A 19965-nucleotide genomic window follows, 5' to 3' on the forward strand; every position below is an offset into this window, starting at 1 on the left:
CTTCAGAATGTCCATTTTTCTAGATACGACTGGTTACTTTCTCATGGAGGTATTTCACTTGCCTGTGTCCCACACTTCCTGTGAACTGGCTATTTTCTTGTGTGGTTACATCACTAGTTGAGTATATGGTGAGATATACCCACCTGATCTCTTTACCCAGAGGCATGTAGGAGACTTTTATATTTCCAGTGTTTCCTTCCCAGTTACACACACACACACACACACACACGTTCCTCTATCCTATTTCTACATAAAAAATAGCATGCTATAAACACAGTTCACACTTTTATTTATTTTTATTTAACCACATATCCCAGAGGTGTCTCTGCATGAATGCACAGAGCACTCCCTTGTTTTTTTGGTTTTGCTTTGTTTTGTTTGTTTCTTTGTCTTTGTGTCTGTGGTGTGGTCTATGGTGGATATGCATCCATATTCATGCAACAAACCCTTTGGTCATTTGTGGGTTTGAGTGTTCACCCTGACTGCTATATGGAAAATGTAAGTAGGCTGTGGAAGGAAAGGATGGAGGCAGAAAACTGATTTTGGAGCTATGGAAGTCCAGGCAATTGTGGACTAAACAGAAATTAATACAGCTTAGGGAGAAGAGAGTCCAGTTGTCCCATGTTCTGGAGACAGATCCAGAAGTATAAAATTGATGGGTAGAATGTGATTTGTGATACTAAGAGGGATTAGGAATAATCTATATTGTCCTTTTTTTTTTGAGTCAAAACAGTATTCAAAGGAGTGAGCTTACAAAAAAATTGAAAAACAAACCAATGATCAATGTCTTCCATTCTTTTAGATAGGCAGTCAGGAAGTCTTTTTGAGGAGATGTGAATTGTTAGAGACCTCAATAAAGTGAGGACCAAGTTCCATAGACACATGCAGCACAGCATTCTAAGCAGGGGGAGAATCCTTCACAAAGGCTCTGGGCAGGACAGGCTAACTGTTTCCAGCACAGCAGGAAGGTCCTGGGGCTAGCCCAGGACATGAGGGAGAGAGAAGCAGGACCATGTGGCTGGAGCCTCGGAACAACTTTTTGGTTTCACAGGCTGTGGTAAGGAATATGCATATGGTCTTGAGAGCCATGGAAATCTATTAGAAGGGTCTGAGATCCCTCTATATGAGTTCCACACTGAGGGAAGACCAGGGGGGGAGGGAGGAGGAGAACAGGATCATTCAGAGGTTACCACAGTAGGATGGAGGGAGGCTGTGGTGATGTACACCTTGGAAAGGGGTATCAGCTGGGTAGTGGGTGAGAGCTGGTCAGATTCACTTACCCAGGCTAAACCGGATATCTGCGTACCACTCTTCAGGGTATTCTGCACAGTAAATCAGATAGTAGGCTTGAAGGAATCCATTTCCAACACAGAAGATACTTCCTCTGAAAAGGAAGACAACTGGAAAAGGTCTCCCTCTGGTGAGCAATGCATAAATAAAAGTCCTGGGATACAGGGAGGGAAAAGTTAGAATCTACCATCAAACAAGAAAAGAAAAGAAATACAGTCAAACAATGAGAGGACAGTGTTTAAAACAGATAACTACATTAAGTGCATTGTTACAGTTTTTCCTTAAATATATGCAATGGAAGAATGTTACTATCTGGTTCCAGAGTAACCATTTATGTTATTATTTGCTTTATTTCATTAAATTCATAGTAGCTACCATTCAGCATCTCATTTTATTCTCACAACAGTCTTGAAAGGTAAAAGCCATTCCATCCAGTAGTTAATAAATTAAATTTTATGAGCCTAGGGTTGGAGATTAGTTTTCTACAAATCTTGAAGTGAAATTTAATTTATACTAGACTGGAGCTGGGCATGGTGGTGCACACCTGTAATCCCAGCTGCCCAGGAGGCTGAGGAAGGAGGATTTCAAGTTTGGAGTAACTTGGTGAATCTCCATCTCAAAACAAAAGAAAAAAAAAATAGTGCTGGGGGTGTAGTTCAGTGGTAAGTGTGATCCTGAATTCAATCCCCAGTCCTGCAAATAGCAACAACAATAAGAATGATGATGAATAAAAATTTTACAAATATATTAGAAGAATAGTAAAGCCTGGTTTACCCACAAACAGCAGAACAGCATTTGGACAGCAGCCACTTGACCACAGGACTCTCTGTAATTTCTCTAGTATATTTATTTACTGATACTATAGCATCCCCTATAAAGTGGACAGTAGGATCCCTGGAAAAAAGAGACTCCTATAAATGTTACAAATTATGACTCTAGAGTCATCTAGAAAGAAGGGAATAAAAATAAAAGTACTCAAAAAAATGTACCCAAGACATGTGGCTAAATTCTGGACTTTTTATAATTTTTCATGGAGAGCAACATAAAAGTCAAACAGGAAAGTGTATAAACCTTTGTGAGAAGCTTAATGAATAACCACCAAATAAACACCCAGACAGAAAATAACTAAGAAAAACAACACCGTCACCACCCGAGGTCCCATGTGCCCTCCCTATTCTCAGTGCCCAGAAATAATGGCTATCTCACTTTTGTAATAATCATTACCTTCAGTTTCTTTACAATGCTATAACATTCATATGTATCCTTAAAAAAAGTTTATTTTGCTCATTTTTAATTCTGTATAAATAGAATCAAACTCTGTGATTCTTAGAAGATTCTGGACCTCCCCCCCGCCCGCATCATGCATATGAGGCTAAACACATTGCTGTGCCCAGCTATCGTTCATTCAGTTCCATTGTTGTATTCCCACCTCTGTTTAATAAAGTCTTTCACTTTATTTTACTTTGATGGATATTTGGGTGGTTTTTACACTGGGATTATTTTGTTTTAACTCCAAACTTCCCTGTTATTTTAATTATTTTCTTGTTATGTTTAAACCTTTGATTTTTCACAGTGTCCTTTGTTATAAGAGGTTTTATATGAATCTAACATATTTTTTTCTGATGCAAGTAAATTTACTAAATATCTATCCTCCACAATATGCATTGTCATTGGTGTTATATACTAACTTACCCCATGTGTCAGTTCTTCTTCTGGGTTTTTGGTTCTGTTCCATTGAAATATTTATTGCTAAGACCATACCGTTTTAGTCATCGTAGTTTGTGTGTATGTGTGTGCATTTCAATTAGTCAGAAAAAAGGGTTTCACTGTGGCATATTCACAGATGCAAATAACATACTTTGATCATATCCACCCTCTTTTACAGTCCCCCACCCTCCCTTTCCCTCCCCATGATCCCCTTCCTCTTAGAGTTTCCACCTTACACTCACTTTGTCTTTTCACCTCCCCCACCAGCTCCCATATATGAGAGAAAACAGTAAAACTTGTCATCTGCACTGACATTTTCAAAAGATATTCTGTCACTCCACATGGACAAGTGATACACCAAAAAAAGAGGCTTTATATACTTAAGTTTGGAATCACTGTGTTTATTTACATGTTCATGCCTTGGAGCCTCAACATACTTAAGCACATGGTGACTCTTCAAAGAACACACCAGGGTGCCACATTCATCATGGAACTAGAGCTCAACTCTGAAGAACAGCTTCCAAAATTTGACTGATGATCTTATGTTGACAGTTGGATTTTGAAGCTTTGAAAACCGTTATGGTTTGAACCTTGTATCCCAAAAGTTCATGGGTTGGAAACTTAACCCCAAAATTCATATGTTAATTGCTTTTGGAGATTAAACCATAGATGTGTGATTAACTTACTGAATAAATCAATCTATTCATGGATTAATGGGCTATTAAAGGAGTGGCTTTGTTATAGGAACAGCTCTCTGGTACATTAGTTCTGTCTAGCCATGCAATTCCTTCTGCCTTGTTATGATACAGAGAGAAGGCCCTCACCAGATGCTTAGTAGATGCTAGTAAGATGCTGTCTAGACTTCCCACTTTCCAAACCCATGACATAAGTAGACCTCTGTTCTTTACAAATTACACTGTATCCAGTACTTTGTTATAGTAGCAGAAAATGAACTAAGACAAGAACTGATACTTGATTTTGTAAATTTCACATCCATTGCATACAGATGTCATGAGAGTGAACACACACACACTACAAGCAACCCCACACACCTCCAAGCATTCATTGGACATTTGTAGAACAAAGAACAGACAAGGCTGGAGACTGTCATAGATGACCACAGTTACATTTCAAATATGGATTTCAGCTTCAAAGCCTGTGAGGTTTATCTTAGATCCCTCTATCAAAAGCAGGAAGCCTGAACTTCAGGTTAGAGAACTTGGGTCGTGGTTGCCTTACCTGGAAATGGAATGATAATTCCTTCCCTGTCACCTCCCAAGATTGCTACGAGGATCAAATTAGATAATCTACATAAAAGTATGTTTTGAACTGTAGAGTGGTTAGCAAACAGACAGAAATGAGGGTGTTGTGTTACATGGAAGCCAAATTTTATAGATTTAAAATAGTCAAGATGGTCTTGAGGAACTGTACTTCCCCCCTTAACAACAGAAGTTCCACCTCTCTCCTCTCTTGGCTTGAACATGGCCAACTCTATAGGAACAGAGACTCTCCACAGACATGATCAGATGCTAAACCTTCTCACCTCTACCATTCAGCCTCCTGGCCAGTTGCTGGATCATGAGGACTTTCAATTCTCTGTATTAAAGAGCTGAAGAGGAAAGAAAGGTCAGCTTCCAATTAAACCAAAACTAAAGCCACCGGTGGCTTCCCTCTGTCTGGGCTCAGGCCTCTAGGTCATCTGAAGAGTCCCTTCCTCCCTGCTCAGTCACAACAGCACCTACAATTCATTTCTTTAAGTAAACAATTGGCTTCTCTGTTTCTCACCTCCTTCAAAATACAAATACACTCAAGAGGAAAGACGAGGTTGTGTCTCTTATACTACCATGTGCATAAGCAAATTCAATTCAGGTTCTTTCCTCCTTCCCCAGAGGGAAATAGAGTAATTACGAAGTGGAAAGAGCAAGCATTTCTCAGTCAAAAAGGCCTTGCTTGAAGGGTTCTGCTCTTTCATAACTCCATGATCTTGGACAAATTTCTTCTTCTGTAAATTGAGGTTGATCATACTTCTTTATGATACTTTATAATTTCCTTAGATTATTATAAAAATTAAATAATGCAATGCAAGAAAAAGCATCTGACGTAGGATTTCTGCTAAATATTTGTTTCTTCTCAACCTCATGTCCCATGAGAGCTTTGGGAGCCTGAAGAGAGCTTAACCTCTCGAAGGTCACAGGCCCTGCGAAGCTACATAAAGTCATTAGAAAACAGTTGTTTGCCTCTGGATGAAGGTTCATCAGTGCTAACAGTGCTCCCCAAAAAAGTCAGAAGATAAAATCCAAAAACCAGAGCATGATGCTTCCAAATTATACAATGTACACACTCGACCCTTACCCTCTGGGCCTTCTAAGTCCAAATACAAAGTTCACAGTCACTGCATCTCCTCTGAAGAAGCATGCCTTAGTCAGGGTAGGCTCACTACTGTCACAAACAACTCCAAAGTACCAAAGCTTCCATGTACTAAAAGCTTGTTCCTAGCTGGCAGCAGAGCACAACACTGTGCAGGGGCAATGCTGTGCTCCGCAGTCATTCAGGACCCAGCCTCTCCCAGGGGATCTGCGACTTCTGACCAACAGACAAAGCACAGAGTGTGGACCATGTAGGTTTTCTTAGGGTCACACTTCAGGCTGGAAATGGCATAAATTTTTCCACTTGCATTTCTTTGCCTCTGACAACTGCAAGGGAGACTGGGAAATATTGCTTCCTGGGCTTTCCAGAGGAAAAAGGTAAAGAAGTTTGGTGCATATATCCCAGACAGAAGGTTCTAGAGTACTTGCTGTTAGAACGCTGGAGGTGGTTCAAAATAAGTGTCTCTATGTACAAAAAGATAAAAATGATCAAAAGGGGAAGAGTCAATTAGCCTGATAGGCTGCAAATCAGTACTGCAGAGCTTGAGGAGAGTTTCCTGTTTGCACCTCAGGACAACTTGAGATGCCATTTCTCTGGTCTCTTTAATCCCCTCCTATACTTCTAATGTCAATTTTAATTCTTTTATGTTGATTCTAATACAGAGACTGATAAGTACTCTTTAAATATAAAGTTTTCTATCACTGCTCAGTAAATATTCATTTGAGGGAACTCTCATTGTAAAGGGTTAACCAAAATTGCAAATCCAAATTAAACCAAAGGAAAAAACTTTGAAATTACACATCTTGCATAAACCAACTCATATTTAACTAAGTCTTTCTCAAATATAAATGCTATTGCTAAGATTATCAAGTCACCTGAAGACTTTTCACTATATGAAATTTTAGATTTCATTGTCAATCAAAATAAATTCAAATTTCATATACATAAATACAAAGTTTCCAGGTATTATAATTAGCTGTTCTATTATAGTAGTAACTCCTTCCTTGGCCCCATATCTTCTTTCATCCACTATCCCACTTTCATTCTCTCCTTTATAGCAAAACTCCTCCAAAGAGGTGTCTACATTTGCCATTCCTGTGTCTCTCCTCCTCTTCTTTCCTCCTTCCCCACAGAAACAAGTCTTGACGAGGCCAGCAGAGACTGGCACATTCCAGCATGGCGGCCGACTTCAGCTCTCTCCTACCTAACCACTTCCTCCCACTAGACGGGGTCTTCACTCAGCACACCACACTCTTTTGGTTCTTCTATGCCACTGATTTCTCCTTATTTTCCTTTGATGGTTTCTTTTTATCCTCTTGACCTTTAACTCTTAGAGCATCCCTGGGGCTCAGGACTTTTTTTTTTTACAGCCATTAGCAATGTGATAATATCTAGTGTCCTACTGCAACAGGGTTGGTAGGTGGGGTGTTGGGGAGGTGTTCAGGTCACAGGGGAGGTATTTAGGTCATTACTTTCACAAATGGATCAATGCCACCATAAAAGGACCTGTGGGAGTGGATTCACTCTCTTTGGCCCTTCCAGCTTATGTCACATGAAAACACAACAAGAAGGCCCTTATCAGATGCCAGTGTCTTGGTCTTGGACTTCCCAGCCTCCAACACTTTGAGAAATGTTTCTTCCCATTATAAATTTCCCAGTCTTGTGCTAATATGACAACACGAAACAGACTAAGACAATCATCCATCTAATAACAACTCCCAAATTATGTCACCAGAAGGATGACTGCAATCCTTGAACTCAGATTCATAGAGCCAAGTCCTTGCTAGACACCCAGTTTAATGGACATTTCAATCTCAACACATCGGAAACAAAACCTCTGATTCCCCAACCTTCCCCAAACTTGTACCTCCCCAAGTCTTACCCATTCCAAAAAATATCAAGTTTATTTCAATTTATCAAGCTAAGGACCTTGAACCATCCTTGATCTCTCTCCTTCTTTCTCTCATATTGCAAGTGAACCTGTTAGTAAATTCTGTCACTTATATCTTCAAAATATTTCCAGAATCTGGTCACATCTCCAATTCCAGTGCTCTGAGTTCAAGTCATCATTAAACCTCTTCTCAATATTTGCAAAAGCCTCCTCACTTGAAAACCTCACTTTCTGTTCTTCATAAAGCATACTAAGTAAAGCTTTAAACTGGACCATATTACTGCCCCCTGAAAGCCCCCTAATGACTAAGGAAAAGCCTGAACTTTTGTAATTGCCTTCAACTCTCTACACAGTCTGGTTTCCCAGCTACATCCCTAATGTCATCTACTACTCTTCCCCCTTCCCACCTCACTCCAGCCACTCTGACCTCCCTGGCTGCTAGGGACAGGGCCAGTACTTACCATCTCAGATCTCTGTCACTGGCCTGGAGAGCTCCTTCCCAGATATCCACAGGGCTCATTTCTGGGCTTTAATTTTTCCGGGTCTCGGCTCAGATGTTTCCCTGATCCACCAATGTAAGACACAAACCCCCAGTGCCTCTAGCACTCATTGTTCTCATAAAACTTCTACTTTTCCCAATAGCCTTTTTTACTACCCAACCTAAAATATTTTGTTTGTTCATCATGTCTTCTCACAAGAATGTATGGTCCCCCAGGAGTGAAACACTATCACTTCTGTTCACCATTGTATCTGCCGTGACTTCAACAGCACCTGGCTCACAGAAGGCCTGGAGTGAATGCCGAATGAAAGAGTCTATCATAGGCTACAGGTAGTATATAGTTTATGCATGCAGATCTTCAAATCACACCTCATTAAATATGTATCACAACTTTCACTTCCAGGAAGGTGAATTACATGTACTTTTCACTTAATCCTCCTACCATATATAACTAAGTTCCTGAACAATATATACATTATCTTCCATATATATGACATAAGAAGATTCTGGAAGATGACAAGGTCAAGGTCCACACACTAGAAACCTTGGTACTTGAAGAAAATCAGGGCAGTGAGTTCCTGCGTTTCTTTTTGCCTCATATGTTCTAGACTTAGAGCTGATGAAGTTAGCAACCATGAAATCCAACAGGCACAAGACAAAAAGCCCAGACAAAGCATGTTCTCTCGAGCCAAGGGACCAGAAAAAGGGGCAACCTAGAAAAACAAAAACAGTACCTGCTGTACCATAGCCAAACGCTCAAGTGGGGGAGCGGGGAGTGGACCAGCCCTACTCCCACCCCATGGAACAAGTTCAATCGGGAGCCTAGATTCCCCTTCACCAAGCTGTGAAAGGCACTCTACTCCCCTGTAAGGCTATGTTAGAAAGGCTTGGTAGGGAACCAGGACTTTCACTGCTACTGGGAAATAACCAGTTCTCCCCATGTCCTCACAGTGTTAGGAAATATGTATGGAGTACTTGCACCCCATATCTTCCTCCTGTCCTGGGTGGTATCAGAAGTCCTAGCTGGGATAGTCACCACTTTACAGCAGTCAGGAGGCCATACACCCCTTGCTCCATGGTGTTGGTGGAGATCATTTGGGAAGAGAAAGTCAACACTCCTGAATCTCAGCCAGGCCGATATCAGTGAAGGACTAGTAGAGGACAACAACTTCCACCCGACACAGTCAAAACAAAAGCCTCCCCCACATTCAGGTATGTTGATAGGTGAACAAGGAACCTGAACGTCTACCCTAACCTAACAGCACCTGAGGCAGACGGAGCTCCCTCTTCCCTAGCCCGAGCACTGTGAAGGGACAAATGAGACAGAAGCCTGGGGGTGCAGCTTTGGCAGAGTACATGCTTAGCATGCACAAGGTGCTGAGTTCAATTTTCATCACAAAAAAGAGGGATGGGGGTTAAACAAGATTTGGCCTCTTTTAATTCCCCAAATGTCCAGGTTTCATTTGCAAATCAGTCATCAAAACCAGGAATATCTTAAACTGAAAGGAAAAAAATCAATATATGCCAATATATTATATTATGTAATTCTAAATTATGGACAGGAAAGATTTAAGACAATTCTATTACAAATGGGGAAGATAAGAGACATAAAAAGTAAGATTTCTACACTCTAACAGGTAGAACAGCAACACCTGTAAACTATGTAAAGTGCTGAATATATAATATGATTTCTAGCACAACCACCAAAAAGCTGTACAGGAGACAGTCTCAAAAATGCTACAGATAAATCAAAATGGAACTCTAAAATGATGTTCAAGTAATCCACAGGAAGCAGAAAAAAAGAGTGAAAAATGCAAAAAGAGAAAACAAAAAATAAATGTCAGACTTAATTATTAATATATCAATAATTACAATAAATGTAAATCATGCAAGTACAGCAATTAGGGCTGGGGATATACCGCAATGGAAGAGGATTTGCCTAGCAGGGACAGGGCCCTGGCGTCAATCCCCAGTACTAAGAAAAAAGCTTTACAAATAAACCAATTGAAAGAGAGTTGGAGGCCAGGCCTGGTAGCATAAGCCCATAATCCTGGCGGCTCAGGAGGCTGAGGCAGGAGAATCATGAGTTCAAAGCCAGCCTCAGCAACTTAGCAAGGCCTTAAGCAACTCAGCAAGACCCTGTCTCTAAACAAAATATTTTTAAAAGGGCTAGGGATGTGGCTCAGTGGTTAAGAACTCATTCCAAATATGACAGTACAGACCTCATGAAAGTTAAAAAGAAGAAGGAAGGAAAGAGGGAAGGTAGGAAAGAAGGAAGGGAAAATGGGGGTAATATATCATGCAAACATTAATTAAAAGAAAGCAAGGAGATGATTCTGAGAAGAAAGTAGAATAGGAATCACCAGGAATCTGTCTCCCCTTCTGGACAACAATTATACTGGCATAATCTGTCTAATGTAACTTATTTTGAAATGCTGGAGTCTATTGGAGGCTTACAACTTCATAACTTGAATTGTGGTTTATTTCAGTGAACTTTATCTGTAGGCACAGTAGCAGACATCTGCTACCCACACTCAGCCCTGTGGCAGGTAGCTGTGTAAAAGTTTTTGGAATAACTCGAAAGGACCAATGTAGGTAAAAAGGACCTTACCCTCCAAATATCATGGATGTGTGCTTGGATAGATGATTTCGCTTCTGATAACAGAGGTACAGATAGACAGTTATTGTTGTTTACTATATCTTTAGCCATTAATGTAAGCACATTATTGTAGGCCCTCTGACTGATGTGACTTTTAAGGAATTTAAAGAGTCAGTGCCTCATTTTATTTCATTTATTTTTCTCTTTTTCCCCTTTTGTGAGACAGACCGTAGAGATGAGAATATTCATAAACAACTGAATATATAGGGAAAATTTGAGTGATTACACATAACCAAGAGGAAATGCAGGCTCATAAAAGACCTAAGGTTCATACATCAAGATGATTCCTTGCACAGTGATAGCCTAAAATGATTTTAAAAATCTAAAACAGTAACAAAATAAGGCAAATCCAAAGGAAAATGGAGAATCTGAGTTCCAAGATTATCACATTGTTAAAATGTTCATTTTTCAAAAAAAAAAATCACAAGGTATTCAAAAAAATAGAAAAATATGGCCTACTCTAAGGAAAAAATAAACAGAAGCTGTCACTGAAAAAGACCTAGCCAGGCATGGTGGCTCACACCCATAATCCCAGCAGCTTAGGAGGCTGAGGCAGAAGGATCATGAGTTCAAACCCAGCCTCAGCAAAAGCAAGGTGATAAGCAACTCAGTGAGACCCTGTCTCTAAATAAAAATACAAAGTACGGCTGGGGATGTGGCTCAGTGGTTGAGTGCCCCTGAGTTCAGTCTCTGATACCAAAAAAAAAAAAAAAACAAACTAATGTTAGGTCAGCTCAACAAAAACTTTAAAATAACTGTCTTGAGCATATTCAAAGAACTCAAAGAGATATGGATAAAGTCAGTAAGATGATGTGTGAACAAAATGGCAATGTCAAGAAAGAGATTAAAATCTAAAAAGAAACCAAAAAGAAATTCTGATGCTGAAAAGTCCTATAACTGAAACAAAAAAAAAAGAAAGAAAGAAAAATTCACTAGAGAAATTCAATTCAAAGGCAAATTAAGCAGGCAAAAACAATAATCAGCAAACCTAAATATAGAACAATAGAAATTATTTAGAAATTATTGAGTCTGAGGAACAGAAAGAAAAAAAAGATTGAAGAAAAATTTTAAAGAATAACTGGGGGAGATAGGATAGAGGGGAAAGGAGGAACAGGGATTAAACTGAGTAATTCAAATCGTAAGCATGTATGATTTTGTCAAAATGAACCCAACTACTATGTATAACTATAATGCTATAATTTTAAAAAAAAATCTTACTCAAAAGATAAATAAATAAAATAGAACCCAAGGGACCTGTGGGATACCATCAAGGGAACCAACATACACATTGTGTGAGTCCCAGAAGAGAAAAAGAAACTCGTGAGAAGGACATTTGAAGCAATAATGGCTGAAATATGATCAAAGATATTAATATAAACATTCCAGAAGCAGGATAAACTCCAAGATGAATTCAGAGGCCCCACTGATACACATGATTTCTCTTTCCAAAGACAAAAAGAAACTTTTGTTTTTTAGTTGTAGATGGATACAATACCTTTATTCTGTTTATTTATTTTTATGTGGTGCTGAGGATCGAACCCAGTGCCTCACATATGTAAGACAAGTGCTCTACTGCTGAGCCACAACCCCAGCCCCTCCAATACCTTATTTATTTACTTATTTTTCTATGGTGCTGAGGATTGAACCCATTTTCAACATGCTAGGAAAGCGTTCTACCACTGAGCTACAACCCCAGTCCTACAAAGAGAAATTTTGAAAATAGCAAAAGAGAAGCCACTCATCACATAAAAGGGACACCAAATAAGATTATCCACAGATTTTTCATTTAGAGGTGAAAGGCAATGGGCTGATATTTTTAAAGTTCTAAGAGGGGAAAAAAAAACCTGTCAACCAAGAATCCTATATATAACAAAACTAGACTTCAAACAGAGGGAGAAAAGAAAACATTTTCAACAAAACCAGAAGGGGTTTATTACCATAGATCTGTACTACAAGAATCCTCAAGGGAGGTCTGTACAGTGAAGTGAAAAGAAAAAAAAAAAAACACGAGAGATTTTAAAGTGGTGGACAAGCAACACCCGCGGCACACTGGCTGCTGCCTGATAGTGCAATTAAATCAGTGTGCAGCTACATGCTGAGATGGGGGCACGAAGGGAAGCCTGGAAATCCATCCAACCCAGGCAGCAGGTGAAGCCCAGGAATAGTGGTTTTTTTAGAGTTAGAAAAGGAAAACAGACTCCACCAGCACCAGCACATGGCTTCTCAGTGGGAGAGAGGAAGCTCCCCTCTGCAGAGCTGAAAAGAGAGATCATAAAGATATCAAGAAATGTGGACTCTATCATTGGGCAGGCATGCCATACGAGCAGCGGAGGTTTAAACACAGCAGGGCTGGAGAGCATGTCTGCACTGCCTGCCACACTTTCCTCTGGAGCTGGTGAGAGCTGGGAACCTTAAAAGCGACAACCTTGTCCAGGCTGTCCTTGTGAAAAATCAGAAATCCCAGCACACATTTTTTTTTCTTCTTTTTTGCCTCTGATTTTTTTTTTTAATCCCAAAGACCAAACAGCCTCCTTTTCTTTTCTTTCACTTCTTTCTTTTGTTCGCTTGGTTAGCGAGTGCCCAAACCAAACATCATTCTCCTATCAGAAGTGAGACCGTGGCCTGAAGCCACCGAGAGCTCTAGATAGCGACAGGCCGATGGCAGGATCTTTGAAATTGATGATTTAGATCTAGACAGGCCCACACACTCCAGCTGCAATCTGGAACCGATTAAACTGTCCAGATCTCAATCGGCAGGATTTATTCTGAGACTTTCAGAGTCACCTGACTGTCCCCAGAGAAGCGCAGAGAACTGTGCAGTCAACCCCAGGAGCATGGCTTTTTCCACAGGAAACAAAGACGCGCTCCCAGCCAGGGAACGATCCAGCAGCAGAGCTTCATCAGAGTTAGTCCCGCAAACCCTCCTGGGAGCTTTTAGGTGTCCAAGAACATCGTGGAAATACTGGAGCCACACAGGACCATACCAGAGGTGGGCCACCAGGTCAGTATGGGGAAACATGGGAAGGCGAGTTTGGGGCAGTGTTTGAAGCAGATGACTGATCCAGACAGGTCAAGGGCTAAACAGACTAAAGGGCATCTCCATACCCAGAGGCACTCAGAGGTATGCAGTTGAAGCCTGAGTGTCTACTACCCCTCCCAACATCTGGTATCATCCCTCCAAGACCCTGGGAGAAATTCCTCCATCTCTAATACTTCAGCAAAGGGTAATTTTGAACTCTTCAGTGTTAGTTTTTCTTGTCTCACTGGTATTATCTTCTATAATTTAATAGATCTTCTATGATTTAATAGATTTCCCACTACTTGATATTGAATTCTTTAATCCAATTTTATGTACATTTCTTTAATGTTATAATACATTAATTGGGGACTGGGATTGTGGCTCAGTGGTAGGGCGCTTGCCTGATATGTACGAGGCACTGGGTTCAATTCTCAGCACCATGTATAAGCACATGAATAAAAAAATAAAGGTCTATCAACAACTAGAAAAATATTTTTTAAAAATAATATGTTAATTGGAAGTGTTCACTCATGTCATATTCTCTCTCTCTCTCTCTCTCTCTCTCTCTCTCTCTCTCTCTCCTTGAATTTTTCTCTTCTGTCTCCCTTCTCTCCCAAATCCTAGTTTTTTGTTTGCTTTGTTGTTTTATCTCATTGGATTTTCCCATGGTGCTGGGGATTAAACCCAAGATGCTCTGCACTGAACTGCTTCCCCAGCCCTTTTTGGTTGTGTTTTGAGGCAGGGTCTCCTTGGGTTCCCAACAGGGACCTTGAGCTTGTGACCCTCCTGCAATAGTTTTCTGAATAGCTGGGTTGCGGGTGTGTGTCCCATGCCCAACTTTTTTCCCTCAATCTCATAGTGTTGATGGGATTTATTCATTCAATCTTTATTCCTCTTTAAGTGCTCCCTGTCTCTTCTCTCTCTCTTCACTTTTCTTCTTCTCTCTCCCTCCCCCCGATTGTTTTTTTTTCTTTTCTTTTCTTTTCTTTTTGTTTGTTTAATTTTTCTGTCTGGTTTGATTTGGTTGGTTGTTTTTTTTTGTTGCTATTGTTCTTTTTTGTTCTTTTTTCTTTTTTTGTTCTTCATGGTAATATGTCAATCGGATTCATTCTTTCTATGTTTTTCTTTTTCTTTTCTATATTCTTGATCCCTCTTTTTCCAACACTCATTTTTTTCTTCTTCTGTCTTCTCTTTTCTGTCTTTTCTTTCCCTTTCCTTTCATGCCTTTTCTTTCTCTTTTATTTTTCATGCCTTACATAGTATAACAACTCTACTTTCTTTAAAACTAACTTTTTAGCCTATTATAGGGTATTACTCCCTTATTGCATTTCTAGACTAGTAACGTTGTGGGGAACATTTAAATAAGATTTTATAGCCTGCCGCAATCCCGCTGCAGCAAAATAACCGGGGGGTGACGAACAACTTGTGTAGATTGATACAGCAGGAGTGGAAGCCGTTTATTGTAGGACAGGAGGAGTATTTATACATTCCACACAGCTTATCTAATTAACATAAACTCGATACAGCAGTCAACCAATAAGAAATCTCCACACTTAATGGCTCGCTGGTGTTACTTCACAAACCACTCCCTCTGGCATTTTGCCAGATGCCATCCAGACTTGTTTACAGACTCTAACATTTTCCAGGCGCCATCCTGACTTGTTTACAGACTCTAACAATATTGTAAGTGATGAAAAAAAGCTGTCCGTCCCTAGATAGGACGGGAGAAAATCTGCTCGTCCCTAGGCAGATAGGGCGAGAGGAAAAATGGCCATTTGGAGAAAATTGATACAGTATGTTTGTGTCTTGTTTTGTCTCAGTGTATTGTATTGTCTTTGTGATGAAAATATGGAAGGGGTGAGAAGTAAATTACTAAGGGAAGAAGGCACCCCAGTGGAACCAAGAATAGTTAGGGCATGTGTTGATAAGAGCCCAGGAACTCTAGTCAGAAAGAAAAAGGAAGTTCATAAGAAGAAGGATTATCAGGAAAAAAGTTGCAGCAAAAGGCTATTACTGAATACTTTTCGTTACCGGAGGGTGCGTGAATCGCTTGCGCAAAACGTTCATGGCGCAGCAAGGGCTTTCCAAGCGGCGGCAGCCGGCTCTTCCCCGCCCCCCACCCAGGGAGCGGGATACCACTGCGAGAGCCCAAATCCAAACCTGTGCCCAGAAGCAGTTTGAGTCTGGGACACTCCCCAGGGCCATCTGGGGCTGCCTGGGACGCTGCAGCTGGGCAGAAGACGCCCCCGCAAAGTTTGATCATTTTCAATGCCAATAACTAAGCTACAATGGTTCTCCCACACCTGGAGGCTGATGAGTAATGAGCACTATTAAGGCTTATTGCAAATGTAAAAAACCTTGAGATAATGTACTAAATTGTTCAGAAGGTTGTTTTCTTAGTGGAATGCTACAGGATTTTCTTTAGCCTTCCGGAGTTCCTGCCTTCGTTCCAGTGCCAGTGAAATCAAAGTTGGAAGAATTTCCAGTGTTGCTGTGAACCGGACGAGACTTCGGATCAAGCTAGCTGCCTGCAGAACTTACCTGGACTGTGATTTAAGCTAGCTGCCTGCAGAACTTACCTGGACTGTGATTTACCTGGACTGTGAGTTAATCTATTGAGACACTGCTTTACCTGGACTGAGACAACAAACTGTAATCTACAACAAATTGTAACTCGGTATCTTTGCTAATGGTGTCATTGCTGGTATAATTTTTCCAAGGGCTTCTTGCATGGAGCCATCAATTGGCTTGGTATTGTGGCATTTTGTATCCTCCCCTTCTGTTTGTAGCAGGTTATTTATGGTGTTTCTGTAAAAACCACTATGGTCCTTATTTAAATTAAACAAAAGGGAGAATTGTTAGAGTCTGTAAACAAGTCAGGATGGCACCTGGAAAATGTTAGAGTCTGTAAACAAGTCTGGATGGCATCTGGCAAAATGCCAGAGGGAGTGGTTTGTGAAGTAACACCAGCAAGCCATTAAGTGTGGAGATTTCTTATTGGTTGACTGATGTATCTAGTTTATGCTAATTTAAATAAGCTGTGTAAAATGTATAAATACCTCTGTTGTCCTACAATAAACGGCTTCCACTCCTGCTGTATCAATCTACACAAGTTGTTCGTCACCCCCCAGTTATTTTGCTGCAGCCGGACTGAGGCAATAGCCCGTTAGTTTGTGGTTTGACCTCAAGTTATAGGGTACAGGTGATCATCACCTCCTTTCATAATGGTGTTAGAGATTGATAGAAGCATCATGAACATGCTGCATGGTTCCTGTGACCCAGAGATATATACTCCAGGGCTGGGAAAATGGTTTAAAAAAAAGCAGCTCCCTAAAAGAGACCTCTTACTACAGCTAGAGAGAGATCCATTTCAGAAGATGCACAAATGTCAATACAGAAATGCAGGAAACTGCTGGGTGATGGCACCTGCCTGTAATCCCAGCAACTCAGGAGGCTGAAGCAGGAGGATCGTGAGTTCAAAGCCAGTCTCAGCAAAAGCAAAGTGCTAAGCAACTCAGTGAGACCCTGTCCCTAAATTCTCAATAAAATACAAAATAGGGCTGTGGATGAGGCTCAGTGGCCAAGTGCCCCTGAATTCAATCCCTGGTACCACCCACCAAAAAAAAAAGAAAGAAAGAAATGCAGGAAACCTGGGAAAACAAGGAAAAAATATCTCCAAAAAATTATAACCCCCAATAGCTGAATCCACAGATGTCAAAGTTGATAAAATCCCGGGAAAACAATTAAAAAATTTTTAATTATCAGTGAATTAAAAATACAGCTAAGGAATGAATAAAGCTAAGGAAAATCAGGATGCAAAAGAGTATTTCAACTAAGAGATAAACTGGAAAAGAACAAAACAGAAATATTAGAAATGAAAGACTCAATAAATCAAATAAAAAATTCAACTGAAAGTCACTTCAAAACATTAGAACAAGTAGAAGGTAGAATTTCAGAGGTTAAAGACAAGGTGGCCTGCCTTGAACATTCAAACAGTATTAAAGAAAAAAGTAGAAATTCTGAGCAGAATATATAAGAACTTTGGCACAACATTAAGAGACCAAACTTAAGACTCACTGACATTGCAGGAAAAAAGAAGTAAAAAGATAAAAAAGATGAAAAAGCTAATGACAATGGTAACCTTTTTAGTGAAACAATAGCAGAAAATTTTTCTGATATTTCTACTTGAGAACAATATGGACATCCACATACTAGAAACATTTAGAGCCCCAAATAGATAAGACCAGGAAAAAAAAGTCCTCTCCATGGCGCATTATAAATAAAATGCCAAAAATTCAGACCAAAGAAAGAACTTTAAAAGCAATAAGAGATAGATTCTAGGTCACATTTAGAGTAACAGCAATCAGAAAAGCATAAGATTTCTAAGAAAAAAATCCCCGAATCCAGGAGGGCTTTGAATAATGTATTTCAAACACTGAAGGAAAATAACTAATTGCCAACCAAGATTGCTAGACCCAGAGCTATCCTTTAGAATCAAAGGAAAAATAAAAACTTTCCAAGACAAGTAAAAACTAAAGGAATTCATGACTACTAGGCCAGCATTGAAGAAGAAAATTAAAGGAATTCTACAGACAAAAGATAAAAAAACAAGAGAACTTGGGAAAAATAAATTCCATTAGAAGAACAGATAAGCAAATGAGAATTAAGTTTGAATCAAGCATCAAAAATAAATCAAAATGGCAGGAAGAAATAAACACCTCTCTATATTACCACTAAATGTAAATGACCTTAATTCTCCAATTAAAAGACATAAACTAGCTGGGTTGTGGCTCAGTGGTAGAGCGCTCACCTAGCACGTGCAAGGGGCTGGGTTCGATCCTCAGCACCACATAAAAATAAATAAAATAAAGTTATTGTGTCCAACTACAACTAAAAAATATTTTTAAAAAAAGACATAAACTGGCAGATACTATTTTTTAAAAAGAAGACCCAACTATATGCTACACCTCACTGGAAGACATCAACAGGCTGAAAGTGAAAGGATGGGAAATGATATTGCATGCAAATGGAGCTCAAAAGCAAGCAGGAGTAGCTGCTCTCATGTCTGACAAAGCAAACTTTAAGTAGAAATTAAGAGAGACACAAAAAGTCACCTCATACTGGTAAAAGGAACAATCCAACGAGAAATTATAATAATAGTGAATATTTATACCCCAAACATTAGTAAAGCTAATTACACTAATCAACATAAAGGTTCAGAGAGATCCGAAAGTAATAACAGGGTGATTTCGATATACCTCTCTCATTTAGAAATGAAATCAGTAAAGACATGTCAGACATAAAACACACTATAGATCAAATGGACTTAACAGACAGCTACAGAATATTTCATTCAACAACAGCTGAATATTCTTTCTTTAAAAAGCTCATGGGACTTTTTTCAAAATGGACCATATTTTAAGCCACAAAACAAATCTTAACAAATACAAAAATACTGATATAATTCCTTGCATCTCATCAAATCACAATGGAATGACATTAGAAATCAAAAGCAAAAGAAACTATATAAACACACGGATATTTAACAATACACTTTTGAAAGATGAGTGGGTCAATGCAGAAATCAGGGGTAAATTTTTAAATTCTTCAAATTGAACAAGAATAGAAAGCAATTTATTGTATCCCAGAATATCTGGGATACAATAAAGCCAGTTCTAAGAGGAAAGTTTATAGTTATAAATGTGTTTGTAAAAAAATCAGAAAGATTCCAAATAAATAATCTAATGATGCATCTCAAGAACTTAGGAAAACAAGATTGAACCAATACCAAAGTTAGTAGAAGGAAAGAAATAATAAATATCAGAGTCAAAATTTATAATCTAGATAAGTAAAAAATTACAAAGGTTCACTGAAACAAAGAGTGGGTTCTTTGGAAAGATAGACAAGAGATAAACTGGTAAACTCTTAGTCAATGTAACCAAGAAAAAGAGAAGATCCAAATTAATAAAATAAAAGGAATGAAAAGAAGTTATCACAACAGACTTAATTGAAATCTAGAGTATCAGTAGGGACTATTTTTAAAACTCACATTTCAATAAATTGGAATGTCTAGAAGAAATAGATAAATTTCTTAACACATATGATCTATCAAAATTGAACCAAGAGGGTATAGAAAACCTAAACAGACCAATAAAAAGCAATGATATTGAGGCAGTAATAAAAAGTCTTGCAACAAAGAAAACCCCAGGACCAGATGGATTCACTGCTGAATACTACCAGACATTTAAGTAAGATCTAGTGTCAATATTCCTCAAATCCATGAAGTAGAGTAAAAGGGAATGAACACTACCAAACTCATTCTACAAACTCAGTATCATCCTGATATCAAGCCAGATAAGGACACATGATGAAAAGAAAACTACATACAAAAAACTCTGATAAATATATACCAAGATTCTTAATAAAATATTAGCAAATTAAATGCAATGACATATTACAAAAATTCTATACTATGATCAATATACAAAATATATATACTATGATGTTAATCAATAAACATAGTATATCACATA

The 19965-nt window shown here is 39.1% G+C and overlaps 1 protein-coding gene across 1 annotated transcript in view; it reads right to left on the reverse strand.

Annotated features, from left to right (window-relative positions):
* Window positions 1-19965, reverse strand: part of Srd5a2 (steroid 5 alpha-reductase 2) — a 61454-nt gene that overhangs the window by 14545 nt on the left and 26944 nt on the right. The window contains exon 2 of the mRNA XM_046441712.1: window positions 1281-1444. Coding sequence (XP_046297668.1) covers window positions 1281-1444 — 164 coding nt within the window. The remainder of the gene's footprint in view (window positions 1-1280; window positions 1445-19965) is intronic.

This window comes from Marmota monax, unplaced genomic scaffold, assembly GCF_021218885.2.
Source record: "Marmota monax isolate L192 unplaced genomic scaffold, Marmota_monax_Labrador192_F-V1.1 WCK01_AAM20220418_F8-fsc00010, whole genome shotgun sequence".
Lineage (NCBI taxonomy): Eukaryota > Metazoa > Chordata > Mammalia > Rodentia > Sciuridae > Marmota > Marmota monax.